This window comes from Sinocyclocheilus anshuiensis, unplaced genomic scaffold (genome assembly GCF_001515605.1).
Source record: "Sinocyclocheilus anshuiensis isolate Anshui unplaced genomic scaffold, SAMN03320099.WGS_v1.1 scaffold1910, whole genome shotgun sequence".
In the NCBI taxonomy this organism is placed as follows: Eukaryota; Metazoa; Chordata; class Actinopteri; order Cypriniformes; family Cyprinidae; genus Sinocyclocheilus; species Sinocyclocheilus anshuiensis.
In genome coordinates, this window is record NW_015546013.1 from 417,091 (window position 1) to 432,372 (window position 15,282).

Genomic DNA, 15,282 nt, shown 5'->3' on the forward strand with positions numbered 1-15,282 from the left:
GTACAGAACAAATCACAACAACGTAGGAAACAGATCCGGCGTGACGCAGCTAAAATGATATGTCCCGTATCAAATCAATACGCAAGTTTAAAAAATGCTAAATTATTTAGACAAAAATGGGACAAATAATTACATAATAATGTAGTCATAATTTAAGCAAATGAATAAAAAAATAATAAAAATGCATCACATCCTGGTAGCAGCAGCAGAACTGTCAAAAAAGACTAATAATAATTAATAATTATAAATAATCAAATTTAAAATGACAATATTAATATGTTTTGTTGTAAGTTACATTACATACTTGAGCATGGTTTCTCATGGTTTGTCTCTCTCTCTCTCTCTCTCTCTCTCTCTCTCTCTTTGACAGCGTAGAGAACAATGGCCTTGTTGGAGGGATAGAAAGGGACCATGGTGAACATACTACAGGCAGTGGTTATTGTCTCATGATCTAAAGATGATTTTCTGGCCCATAAAACAGACACTATAGAAATCTGAGCAATGAAAAGACATGTAAGAAAACTGGGGGCAAATCAGAGCAGGATTGTTTTGAACTGGTACTATTCTAGAAGTTTTTAATTTATATATATATATATATATATACAGGGCTCGAATTGAGGGGGGATACCCCTGGTGGAAAAAAATGACAAAAAGCATCCCCTCTGTGAAACCACCAATCCCCCCTAACCATCCCCATTAGAGTAATAATGTTGTGTATTATGTCAGACTTATTGTGCAAATTAAATCTTAAAATTCTCTACTTATGATAATTCACGAACTATATAACGGAGATTGGCCAATCAGAACTCAGTACTGTAACAAGCTGTGCACAAGCTTAAGCAAGTTTCCGTCATTTTTCGCGCAAAATGGTTCAAGCACAACTTTTCATGATGACACCCATTTATCCATTCCCCAAGCCTCTTGAATATTATATTAATTTTACATAAAGTATGTCACAACATTCCTTGTCTTCCATTATTTTTTATACCATTTAGTATAGTAAGTTAATAATGGTTGTGTTTATTGTGGCTTCCAATTTGTTTTATTGTGCAATATTTTATATTTCAAGCATGTTGCGCTGAAAGTAATTAAAAATACAGCTAAATGGTTTATAATTGTTATATAATTATAACTTACAATTAAAATATAATAATTCAACTGAAATTTTTTTTACATATAAATGTTCAAGCAATATGCACACTATCACTGTAAGACATTTATACATTTTTCAAAATACATAACATTTCAAAGAATCTTTACAGAAAGGCATACTGTTGTGTCTATATGGTCAAAAACGTCCTCACTGTTTTGATAGTTGGTGCTAAATGCTGTAGTCTTCATAAGTCACTTTCTAAATCTATTCTATTAAATCTCTTAGGTGCCCAACAGAATGATATACAGGTTGTGGACAAGTTCATGTAATACATAGATCATTTGCCTCTGAAACCATACAATTTATTCAACAGTGTACTATTAAACAGACGACCTGTGCATAAATTGCAAAGTTTAAATCAATGTAAAAATGTGCGTTTGTCAATAGATATCTTAACATCCTTTTTAACATATTTTTAGCATATTATGCCAAGCATGCAAATTTAAGTCTTTCATTAGTAATGAGTGATAATATGAGTGATAATTGTTTTGTTGAAGTTTCCTTATTACCATTAAACTGTTTGTTTGTTTAGTCAACTGTGTTCTGACTTTATTATACATTTTTGTTTGCACTGAAACGGCTCATAATATTAACTGAATTTATATAATCATTGGAGAATGAGTAAATAAAGGTGAAGCGTCATGCCTCTCTCTCATAGCCATGGGAAACCTTTTTTTGCAAAATTAAGGGAATGTTCCTGGTTAAATATGAGTTCAGCACTATTAACATTTAGCATTCTGACTCCTTTTTGACTCAAATGGGAAGATTGGGTGATATTTTGGTCTGTTTTTCACACAAAGCCAAAACATGACGTAGGGTAGTCTACCAGACGGAAATATTACAGTATATGTAAGAATATATGTAAGAATATATGGCCCTGCATGTTTTATCTCCATTTAAGATATGTTTTTTGGGATTCCATTAGTTATAATTAGTTAACTACATTATTTAACATGAACTAATATAAAAAAAATTAAAAAAAAACGTCTAAAGGATAATTAAATGGTTGCTAGTCTCCACTGACTTCCATTGTATTTGTATTTTCCATATTATGGAAGTCAAAGGGGACCAGCAGTTTTCTTGAAAATATCTTCTTGTGTGTTCAGCAGAAGAAGAAGGGAAAAAAAACTCATACAGGTTTGGAACAACTTGAGGGTGAGTAAATAATGACCGTTTTCATTTTTCTTTCAACTTTTGCTTTATTAGTGTAATAGTAAATTCACACATACTGCAGAGTAGGAGTAGGAAGTGTTTTTGCAGGAGTCTGAACTGACTCCATACTGCTCATGTTTCTATCACAGACCAAGCTGAGCTAAAACTCTTTCATGAGACATTTCACCATTTTTAAACAACTTTGCAGTTTCCTCAGTTTCCTCTTTTTAGCTTATATGCATCTTGATGCCAGTAACAGAATTTGCTGCTGTATTTGGTTTCAGGAATTTGGTTTCTTTTCTGAGTGAACTTCAGTATCTATTAGGAAGTCAATGCAGCAGCAGTGATTTTGAGTTCTGTTTCTTTTTAAGTTTTTAATTCATGACAATGGCAATAAATCACAGACTCAGAATTCTTCTTTGTCTTCTAACCTTCAAAACAGGTAAAACACGTTCATTAAAATATGTAATATTATATAATATGTATGTAACAAGAAATGCAACAAAACAACCATATATTATTTTCTTTACGTATGCTGTCTGCATTAAAACTAATATTAATAACAAAAATGTGAGACAATCAGTTTGAAACAGAGTACATAGTATAAGTCTGAAGGAGAATCTTTCCTACCTATTGTTTATTTGTGTAAGCAGAGACAAATAGCTCCAGATATGTGCATTATAGCATTACATTTGTATTATGCTAATAGCATAATAAAACTACTGGTGAATTCACTTGGCCTCTAGTACACATTTTTCCGAAATGGGCATTTTTCTCTCTCCTCAGGGTTCAGTGCTGAGATCTCTGTGGTTGTGCAAACAGGAAATTCTGTTCAACTGCATATACAGACACAAGAACTACCAGAGTTTGATGATTTATCCTGGAAAAATGATAAATCAGAGATTATAGTTAGATATACAAGTGAAACTAAAAGAGTAAGACTTCACTCTTCCTACAAGGACAGAGTGGATTTCAATGATACAACCTTCTCTCTGACACTGAAGAACATGCAGAAGACAGACAGTGGACTCTACACAGCAAGAGCAAGTGGAGAATCAGACAACAATATTGTTACATACAGAGTATCTGTTATAGGTCAGTGTAATTTTGTTTGCTGTGTTCAGGTCAAAAGACATTCTGTGCAATGCTATAAAGGATATGTAGTAAAATAAAATGTTTATGTATTTAAAAAGAAGATACAATTGTTAATTATATATAAATGTGTTTTTTTTTGTCATAAATTTATGTGCAAAGTTTTAGTCACGCACATGCAGTCATGATGTACATTCCATAAACAGCTAGGATATTGGAATATGATATTCTACAATAGTGTCAGAATATATTATTTTCCATTTTAAACACAAGGTTGCTTCTTTTATAGTTGATTATTGGATGCATCTTTGTGTTACATTTAAAAAAAAATGTGTGTGTTTCAGATGCTGTGGAGGCTCCTGTCCTGACTGTGAACTCAAACTGGCTCAGCGGTAACTTCTGTACTGTGAACTTCACATGCAGAGCTCATGAGCTCATGATTACCTCTAGCTATCAGAACAACAGCTGCTCTCCAGAGGAAGTGACATCACATGAGAACTACACTCTCATCCTGGACTGCAGTGAGGAATCCATCTTCTGTAACCATAGCAACCCTGTCAGCTGGAATGAAGACAAAATAAACATCAAAGAACTCTGCATTAATGAAGGTATCTGACCAAACACATAGAGATACTCAATCATTCAGAGTGCAAATCAACATCTCAAATCAAATAGCTCATTTTGGTTTAATAAATCTAGTCTAACTGCTCAACTGAACTGACAACTGTAGTTCTTAATGACATATGTCTTATTTTCTAGAGAATGACAATTACCAGATTGAGTCATCTATCCTGTGGCCAGTAGTTGGTTCAGTGGCAGTGTGCATTTTGATGTGTCTTTCAGTCTTTCTGTACTTCAAGTATAAAAAAGGTATGTCCATGTTGCCTCACATACATTCTCTATGAAAAACTGATCTCTGTTCATCAGTTTGATCAATTAAGTACTTTACTTCTTTTGTAAAGTAATGAAAAAGAATAATGAAAACAGATTTATGCTATTTTTTTCTCTTTCAGTCCATTGTAATACTGTAGAATGTGTTCTTCCACATTTAATAGTTCTTGTCTTTACTAAATATCCTCATATCAGATAATTTAAACATCCCAAGTAACCTACTAGAAAAGATATTTAAGAACTCATCTTAAACTACAGTACAGTACAGTTACATTACATTACAGTGGAGTACATTTCTACTTTTTCCAGTTAAGTGCTTATTTTTTAGTTCCCATATTCACTTCGACACAACACAACCTGTTCAGATTTAAATGTCACAACGTTTTGCACATAACTACGATGAGGACAGAAACATATTTGTTCTTTGCTGGTGCCAAAAAATAATTCAAGAATATTCACAAAAGAAGTAAAAGCAGAACAAATGCAATACAAAGGATTTGTCAGACTCTGTTCCGTGTCTTTGTGTGTTTCCTTCCCCCACGTGCTCCATGTTATGTTTATTTCCTAATTTGGTCTTCCTGTTCCTGTCCTGATTGTGTTATCATTTATTCCAGGTGTTCCCCGTTCTGTTCCATTGTTCCCAGGGGTGTCCCATTAGTTTCAGTGTATTTAAAGTATTTTCTGCCCCTCGTTTCCCGTCGGGTGATGATCGTCAATCCCTCTGTCCTACGTATGATTCCTGTGGAGTCAATGTCAATAAAGACTGTGTTTCCTGATTCTCCAGCGTTCTCCTCGTTCCTCGCTCCTTGTTCCTCGCTCCTCACCGTAGGTGCAACATGACAGAATACCGGACCAAGACGGCGCCCCTTCTCCCCGTGTTTGTTTTTCATTTTTAAAAAGGGTTTTTGTTTTCCTGTTTGTTTTTCCCCGCGACGATGGAAATAGCCGCTCGGTTCATCGCCCTAGCCCACAGAGATCTCCCCTTCGTGGAGTATGCGTGGGAGTTCAGCAAGAGGGAAGGGATCCTCCGGTGTCTGGAGAGCGTCCAGAGTGGCGAGGCCGTCCAGCCATGGCCTCCTGAATTCCCTACTCCGCCATGGCCTCCTGAACTGACTGCTCCGCCATGGCTTCCTAGTCTGCCTGCTCTGCCATGGCGCCCCGAGTTCCCTGCTCCGCCAGGGCCCCTGAGCTCCCTGTGCCGCCATGGCACCCTAGACTGCCTGATCCGCCCTGGAGGTATTCCCCGTGTCCCAGTCCTGCACCAGCCTCAGCGCGCCCACCCCCCTCAGAGGGGGGAGTAATGTCAGACTCTGTTCCATGTCTGTGTGTTTTTCCTTTCCCCACGTGCTCCATGTTATGTTTATTTCCTTATTTGGTCTTCCTGTTCCTGTCCTGATTGTGTTATCATTTGTTCCAGGTGTTCCCCGTTCTATCAGAGATTATAGTTAGATATACAAGTGAAACTAAAAGAGTAAGACTTCACTCTTCCTACAAGGACAGAGTGGATTTCAATGATACAACCTTCTCTCTGACACTGAAGAACATGCAGAAGACAGACAGTGGACTCTACACAGCAAGAGCAAGTGGAGAATCAGACAACAATATTGTTACATACAGAGTATCTGTTATAGGTGAGTGTAATTTTGTTTGCTGTGTTCAGGTCAAAAGAAATTCTGTGCAATGCTATAAAGGATATGTAGTAAAATAAAATGTTTATGTATTTAAAAAGAAGATACAATTGTTAATTATATATAAATGTGTTTTTTTTTGTCATAAATTTATGTGCAAAGTTTTAGTCACGCACATGCAGTCATGATGTACATTCCATAAACAGCTAGGATATTGGAATATGATATTCTACAATAGTGTCAGAATATATTATTTTCCATTTTAAACACAAGGTTGCTTCTTTTATAGTTGATTATTGGATGCATCTTTGTGTTACTAAAGTGTTTTCTGCCCCTCGTTTCCCATCGGGTGATGATCGTCAATCCCCGTGTCCTACATGTGATTCCTGTGGTGTCAATGTGAGTAAAGACTGTGCATCCTGATTCTCCAGCGTTCTCCTCGTTCCTTGTTCCTCGTTGCTTGTTCCTCACTCCTTGTTCCTCGCTCCTCACCGTAGGCGCAACATGACAGGATTACTACTCAAGACTAATGTAATCATTATCTTCATTTATGAAATGGTTTGCACTAAACCTGCTGTATTCAACTGAGTACATGAGGAACGCCTCAGATGCAGAAGTTCCACAACATAATACTAAAGAAACTCAGTTTAGAGCAGTCTGGAATTAACAGCCAATATATAAGATATGTAAATGAATATATTATTTTTTTTATTATCATTTCATAAGTCTTGATGCTGATATATTGCTGTACATTCTAATCCTCACAGGTGCTCAGGAGGAGGCAGTAGAAGGTAGTACAGTTTATGCTCAAGTTGAGGTAAGCTTCAAATTACTGTTCATCATTAAGCTCGCAGACACCATGGTTATGCTCTCATGCTGTGTAGTTCTTTTTAATCATGTTAAACATCAAAATAATTTTGTGAGGATATATCATATACATCCATTTCTGTAATAATTGGTTATTTGTATGTATTCATGTTTTGGTTTCAGTAACACAAAGCTTCCATCTACAAATCAGTGGTTCCCAATTTATTCAAACATATATCTTCAACAGTATATCAAATGTAAACATATCATCTAAACAAAAGGACATTATTCTTAAAAGAACCGTTTTTTTCTCAGTGTGATGAACAACTTATTAATCTAAAGAACGTTTTTTTTCCACTTCAAAAAACCTTTAGCACAATGAACAGGTTGTGTCGATGTTAAAGGATGAAACTATAGACGCCAATAAAGAAAGAAGAAAGCATTTAGACACATTTGTTATGTCCCAGGACATATTATTATATATTTGTTGTGCGTTACATCTGTGGATGAAACTGTTGATGTACCTGGGTAACTGCAGTGTTTTTGTACTTTTGTTTTCTTGCTTGATTTCCTTGTTCTTTCTCAATTTCACAAACAATTAAAAAGGAATGGCAAGTAACTTAAAATTAAGCATGAAAATCTGAAGTAGAAAAAACTAAATAGTATTTTTTTTTTTGTTGTAAAACGTTCTCCAATAATCTATATTTACAACTCAGTGAGGGATTAAAAAAAACACTTTCTCGATGCATTTCATTAGGCTAAAGACCAGAGACGAGAGAAAACGGGAGATAATCGACCCATCACAGTCTACTGCATCCAGAACCAGCCCGCCGGCCGCGCCGATGTTTAGCCCGCCGGCCACAGCATTCTCAAGCCCACCACTGACCTAAGCCCGCCGGCCGCCCTATTAACCTGTAATCAGAAAAGGAGGAAGAGGAGAAATGGACTGCTCAGGGCCCCTTTCCTTGCCTGAGTGCGCCTAGCCCCAGAGCTTGCTCCAGTGTCGGCTCCAGCCCCTGTGCTCGCTCCAGTGTCGGCTCCAGCCCCAGAGCTCGATCCAGTGTCTGCTCAAGCCCCAGAGCTCGCTCCAGTGTGGACTCCAGCCCCCGAATCCAGCCCAAAGAGGGCTCCTGTTCCCGAGTTTAGCCCACGGAGGGCCCCTATTCCCGAGTTTAGCCTACGGAGGTCTCCTGTTCCCAAGTTTAGCCCACGGAGGGCTCCTGTTCCCGAGTTTAGCCCAGAGGAGGCTCCAGTCCCCAAGTTTAGCCCAGAGAAGGCTCCAGTCCCAGAGTGTTGCCCAGAAAGGGCTCCAGTTCCCATGTCGAGCCCAAGGAGGGCTCCAGTCCCCAAGTCAAGCCCAGGGAGGGCCACTGTTCCCGAGTTAGGCATACGGAGGGCCAAGGGGTGAGGCCAAGGCCACGGAGGCCATCCAACCATGGCCTTCAGCGTTTCCTGCTCCGCCGTGGCCTCCTGAACTGTCTGATCCGCTATGGCCTTCTGAGCTGCCTGTTCCGCCAGGGCTCCCCAAGCTCCCTGTTCCACCAGGGCCTCCTGAACTGCCTGCTCCACCATGGCTTCCTAGTCTGCCTGCTCCGCCATGGCTCCCCCAGCTGCCTGAGCTAAACAAAAGGACATTATTCTTAAAAGAACCGTTTTTTTCTCAGTGTGATGAACAACTTATTAATCTAAAGAACGTTTTTTTTCCACTTCAAAAAACCTTTAGCACAATGAACAGGTTGTGTCGATGTTAAAGGATGAAACTATAGACGCCAATAAAGAAAGAAGAAAGCATTTAGACACATTTGTTATGTCCCAGGACATATTATTATATATTTGTTGTGCGTTACATCTGTGGATGAAACTGTTGATGTACCTGGGTAACTGCAGTGTTTTTGTACTTTTGTTTTCTTGCTTGATTTCCTTGTTCTTTCTCAATTTCACAAACAATTAAAAAGGAATGGCAAGTAACTTAAAATTAAGCATGAAAATCTGAAGTAGAAAAAACTAAATAGTATTTTTTTTTTGTTGTAAAACGTTCTCCAATAATCTATATTTACAACTCAGTGAGGGATTAAAAAAAACACTTTCTCGATGCATTTCATTAGGCTAAAGACCAGAGACGAGAGAAAACGGGAGATAATCGACCCATCACAGTCTACTGCACATTAGGACAACACCAAAAACCTACAATCCCCCTGAAATAGACCATACAGTTTATTCAGTGGTGTACAAACAACCAAAGAAGAAACCATCCGCCATTTCACCCGATGACACTTAAAATGAAACTGTCTATTTGTCATGCATGGGGAAGTTGTCACAAGACTTGATCTCAAAATGGCATCCTTTGTTACATGCCCCATGTTTTGTATTTCTTGTGCTTTACTTTACTGCTGTACTTTATATTGACTTTTAAATTGCATTTTGCCCCATTCTGTTCTTGTTTCCTGTTTCTTGTGTCATGTTTGTAGTTCCTTTGCAGTAGTCGCCATCATGTTACAGACTCTTACTATTCTTTGCCATATCTCTATATGGTTAAAAAAAAGGTATGCTGTTCTGCTATTCAGCCAAAGTTGTTGTATTCTCTAGCATTGGTTTAATATATTGCTTTCAAACATCCACAACCAAACTGTCTTAATATTTTTGTGTGAATTCTGAATTTTTTTGTGTGAATTCTGAATTTGATATTGTTACACAGAACATATAACTTCTACAAAAAAAAAGAACCCCAAAGTGAGCAATATTAACAGAAGTGAAAAGGAGTGTGACAACTAACCCCACATGAAAATGAGCAAATAGGTATAATATTGACCTCACCTCTCATGTTATATTTAACAAGTATGCATTTGAATTCTAACATATCCAGTACAAACATGACTTATACCGCAAGTATTACTTGTAGAGTTGCCAAATTACAAGTTTTTTCAGTCCATTTTGACTGAAAACCAGTAGATGGCGACATTTAATCTTATTTCTGACCATTTGTTTCTCGTCCAGTGAAACATTTATTTATTTTTAATCGTATTTAAATTACGCTTTTGTTGATTCTTGGCTTAGTCTTGGAGATATCTTTACCTGAGAAAACACCGATGAAGCTTACGGAGACCCGCACATCATGCAGACAAAAATACATTTATCCACAAATTAAGAATGAATTCCCACAAAGTAAGAATTTGTTCCCTTGTTTTTGAAACTAATTTCCTTCATTTTAGATAATCATGGCCACAAATTAAGAATTTGTACACACTAATTTGTTCCCTTGCTTTTATAATGTTAATTTGTTCCCTTGTTTTGATTGAATTAAAACAAGGGAACAAATAAATGTAATATGACCAAGCATAAATCATGACTTAAAGTACAGACTAAAAGAGGTTTAACAACTTTTGGGGGACCAGTCATGAGTCAGGAACTGAAATCAGGAAGTCAGATTTCTGTAAGCAGCCATATTTTAGACAACAGTGCAAACCAATGCCCAAAATAGCATCATACAACCTCACTGATATGTCTGCCATTTCACAGCAGCTCTTAGACTGTCACCTAATGGGGACCTCTTCATCATCTCCCACACTCTCAGAAATAAATGTACAACAGCTGTCACGTGGGTGGTACCTTTTCAAAAGGTACATATTTGTACCTAAAGGGTCCATTTTGGTACTTTAAAAGTACATATTAGTACTTAAAGTGTACATATTAGAACCTAATGGGTACAAAAGTGTACCTTTTGAAAGGGTACCGCCCCAGTGACAGCTTTTGTACCTTTATTTCTGAGAGTGAGTGCAGGGGTCCAACTGTTTTGTGTAATGCGAAAATATTTAGGTTTGAATGAACACTAAAGTTGCCTCTCACAGTCATGATTTTTCTTTTGAACTGGCACTAAAGCTAAGCGGAAATGATACAGAGATTCTTCCGCTTTTATGAAGCTGAAGTCACATTACTTACATATTTAACTTCCTTCATTGTTACATGCACAGAATCAATGTTTGTTTGCATGTTTTTGTTTGCTGTGATGACATTTAGGCTGCTCCTGTCATTTGTTCTTCTTACATACAACAAAGGTACAAAATCCTGTCATTTTACTATGATAAATATTTAATTAATGATTTCTTTTGGTGACAATCACTAAAGTGAAGGGCAGTTTTATTCTCTCTTAAATGTAATTTTTAATTCTTAATGTTTAGTTTACTCAATCTGTGTATGTGACCTTAAACGTTTTAATGCATGTGTGTTTCAGATGCAGTGGAAGCTCCAGTCCTGATTGTCAGCTCAAACTGGTCCAGTCCTGAACCCTGTAGCTTTACATGTAATGGAAGTAACATTACCGTCAGCTTAGTAGCAGCTGTTCTCAAGAAGACCTCAACATCCTCTGATAATCACACTCTAAGACTGAGCTGCAGTGGTGACTCCATCATATGTAACTACAGCAACCCAGTGAGCTGGAAGACTGATACAGAGAAGGTTAATAAACTCTGCACTGTTAATGAAGGTACATCCTGTATCCGCTCTGACCTGTAAAAACACTCTCAGATGAGGAAACAGAAAATAAATAAGAGAAAGTAAGTAAACACTGGACTGAGAGTGAGTAAACACTGGGAAAGCTGATCATTGTTTGTCTTATCTTTCATATCCACAAATACTGCAAGCTTGAGAAGCATCTCTGCATCTCTTCTGCCTATTGATAAAGTTGGTTGTTAGTGGTCTGTTTCTGTTTCTACAAGAAATAAGTTGATTCTGAGATTCTAAGTGGCTTTTTGTTTTCCTCTCCTGAATTTTTCTAAACTCATAACATTCTAAATCAATATTCAAACAATTAATATTATATTAAGGTGTGCATTCTACGATAACATCTACTTGTGTAGTTACAGCCCATCAAGCAACATTAGAGCGCCCCCTCAGGCTGAATTACGCAGAGACACTAGACCTCTGCCTCACCTACATTTATGGTCAGGACCCGCAGAACTTTCCACTCCCCTCAGCGTGTTTATGGGATTATGGTCTGACACTGATTTGCCCAGTTTGGTCCATTTGGCCCTTGATGTCTTACATTCATTACATTAGATAACAGAACATCAAAGTGCCATTTATTTAAAAGAAAGATAGCACTACCACACTTTTAATTATATTTTAGGGGAATGAATGAAGTGATAAAATGTATACAGTACCTTCAATGCAAAGTAAGCTGCTTTGAATAAAAGCATCTGCCAAATGCATTAATGTAAATATACTGTTCAAAATATAAAACAAAATGCTGTGGCACATGTGATTGTGAAAACCTGCGGGCAACTGACTGACACCCAACCACCAAAACAACCACTAATTAAATTTGGGGTTTTTTTAAAGCTCAAAAAAGTGAAGTTAGTTCTAGCGGAAGTGAGGGCAACTGACTGACACCCAACCACCAAAACAACCACTAATTAAATTTGGGGTTTTTTTAAAGCTCAAAAAAGTGAAGTTAGTTCTGAGAAAAGATCGATCATCTTTAATTGTAGATGACATTTGGTCTGACATTGTGTATTTTGTGTGGTTTAAGTATGCAGGTATATGGCGATAACATTCCACGTGTTTAGTTTCCAGAGTAGTTTCTGTTTTCATCTAAATAAGGTTATGAGGATATTCCCATTCCTCATCCTTCATTCATTCTGATCAATTTTTGTTTCATTAGTGAAGTGGTAAACTCACACATACTGCTGAGTAGGAAGTGTTTTTGCGGGAGTCTCAACTGACTGAGCACCGGAAAGTTTGGTTCTTTTTTTTTTATGCTTATGTTTCCGCCACAGACTGAGCTAGCTAAATCTGATTCTTATGACATCTCACTGTTTCCAAGCAACAGAGGTTTCTCTTTGTAGCCTTTTGTCATCTGTGGTTCTGTATGCGCCTTGATATCAAAATGTGCAGTGTGTAAAAAGTGTCAGAAAGTGTATTTTGCTGAATTCAGAAGTGATTTATTCCAGCGCTGTTGCTGTGAGAATGGAAGGATGTGGTGCAAAGTTGAAGTGTGAAGCTGTTGTATGCAAACCTTAAGTTTAAGTCTTTCTTTAAAAGTTGTGTAAAAGTTAATTAAACACCTTTTGATTGATGTGGTACAGTAACTACATGCAAACACCCACACATTAATAATGAGATATGGAGATGTTTATTGAAATGTGTTTCTACACTTGAGTTTCCATTATTTTGCCTTTTTAGGTTTATTGCTCTTGTTTTATTTCTGATTAAAAGCTAGAACCTCTGAGTTCAGCAGGGCTTGTTTTTTTTTTATCATTAGTGTGGCACTGAACTTCCGTATCTACTAGGAAGTCAATGTGGCGGCAGTCATTTTGAGTTCTGTTTCTTTTTAAGTTTTTAATCTTTTTAATTTAGGAGAATGTCAGTAAATCACCCACTCTTATTACTTTTTTTTCTTCTGACCTCCAAAACAGGTAAAAAAAAAAAAGTGTTTATTATACAAATGATTGATTTTTAATGGTTATTGTGACAGTGAGGACAGATATCACTGAGCATTTAATACTCTCTATAGGATACTGTATACAATAATGTAGTCTACTCTCAGTTTTTGATGATTCTCAGTTGTTAATTTGTAAATATTCTGAAACATACTCATACACACTGTAGTCTTTTAAGTTATTTTGAAATTGATCATTTTTTAAGTTACTAAAACAGCTGTTTAAAATCTTGATTTTTACTTTCTATTTTTATAAAGGCACCAGTGCTAATATCTGTTAGTATTTTTGTTAGAGTACTGAGATGACCTTTTCCTAATGTGACAGTAGTTTCTCATACCTTTTATTTTCACCTCCGTTGCAAGCAGAATAAAAAAAATGTCATCATTAATCATAGGCGTGGTGAGTTTTGTGTAAGTGTGTGATGGTCATAATCAAACTTTTTGGCAGTTCTGATCACAAAGCTCACCATTAAAGTAATATCATAAAGCATGTATTTACAGCATAGCTGCTTACTGAGACATATCTCAGTGCATCTTGTAAATAGGAAATATGAAGAGTCTCATCATATCAGTAATACAACATTAACTTATATTATCATAATCTTTTGTAATCAGTAGAACCATTTTATTTTAACAGCTAATTTTACAACTTCTTACCATATGTTGGTGGATTGTAGTTTCCAATAAACGGACATCTGATATGATCTGAAACAGACTTTAGGTGGTCAGCTCTATAAAGCCAACAATAGAGCTGACCAAAACACAGTCACAACAATGGACTAAAGATTATTGTTTAAACTAAAAGAAGCAGTTACCTGACTCTAATGGCTGGATTACTGATAGCTGTCATTTGTGTTTGTGCTCCTTATTGGATTTTTACATTTTTGTTTGTGACAGAAGAAAATGCAAACATGACCCAGATGATTTTTCTGCATCTGAGGGTGTTTAACTACATCCAAACAATGAGAGAAAATAACAGATTTTGTACTTATTTAGAAACGTGTGTTCATATAGAGTTCTTTGACATTGAAAATGTGTATTTGAACATATTTTTCCACTGCTTTGCAGAATGCGAGTTACATGATACATTTTGAGTACTCTGCTTTTGTTATTTGATAAGTGCATTAAAGCTGATGCATACTGTATATAATTTTTAAAATCTTCATACTTCAAAAACATTCCAATTTTTTTTTTTACAAAATATTAGGCATTTTTTTCACAAATCAGGGCTATTTTATTTATTTTTCATGAATACGGCAATGGCATTAATATTAAAATCAAACTCAAACTTTAATATTCTTGATCATTCCCATTTCAGAAAAAAATCTGATGTACAATGGGTCTAGTGTGTTCACCAGCTGCACTCAGAAAACAAGTATCTTTCTCTCTCCTCAGGGTTCAGTGCTGAGATCTCTGTGTTTGTGCAGACGGGAGCGTCTGTTCAACTGGATATACAGACACAACAACTACCAGAGTTTGATCTTTTGTCCTGGATGAATGATAAATTAGAGAGTATAGTTAGATATAACAGTGATTCCAAAATAGTAAAACTTCACAATCCCTACAAGGACAGAGTGGATTTCAATGATACAACCTTCTCTCTGACACTGAAGAACATGCAGAAGACAGACAGCGGACTCTACACAGCAAGAATAAGTGGATTAATAAACAAAGATTTTGTTGCATACAGAATATCTGTTATAGGTGGGTGTGATTTTGCTTTGTGTGTTCAGCTCATAAGACTTAATTATGTTGATGTATTTACTCTGTGCAGTATTATATAGTACAAGTGGTGAAATTATTCCAATGTTCCAATCATGCTTTACACACAGATGATGTCAAGAAATGATATGTGGTAAAATAAAGTTTTGGTATTAGTCTAGCCTCTATCGGATTAAAGGCAAAAGCACTGCTGTGATACAAACAAAAATTCTGAATAGGATTAAAAATGCAGGTTGTTGTTACACTATCTTACAAAAGTTTGAGGATGTATTATTTGCTATTTTAAACACAGTTGATCAACTAATCTGATGTATCTTTGTGGAATATATATTCTTTCAGATGCTGTGGCGGCTCCTGCCCTGACTGTGAACTCAAACTGGTTCAGCAGTGACTCCTGTACTGTG

At 36.6% G+C, this 15,282-nt stretch overlaps 1 protein-coding gene and 1 pseudogene across 1 annotated transcript in view; both read left to right on the plus strand.

Annotated features, from left to right (window-relative positions):
- The first annotated feature begins 2,514 nt into the window (after nt 1–2,514).
- LOC107698492 (CD48 antigen-like) lies at nt 2,515–9,336 on the plus strand (annotated as a pseudogene).
- Nucleotides 9,337–13,078: 3,742 nt separating this feature from the next.
- The window catches only part of LOC107698491 (CD48 antigen-like), an 8,089-nt gene continuing 5,885 nt past the window's right edge, over nt 13,079–15,282 (plus strand). The window contains exons 1-3 of the mRNA XM_016499510.1: nt 13,079–13,133; nt 14,552–14,860; nt 15,218–15,258. Of these exons, the coding sequence (XP_016354996.1) occupies nt 13,079–13,133; nt 14,552–14,860; nt 15,218–15,258 (405 nt within the window). The remainder of the gene's footprint in view (nt 13,134–14,551; nt 14,861–15,217; nt 15,259–15,282) is intronic.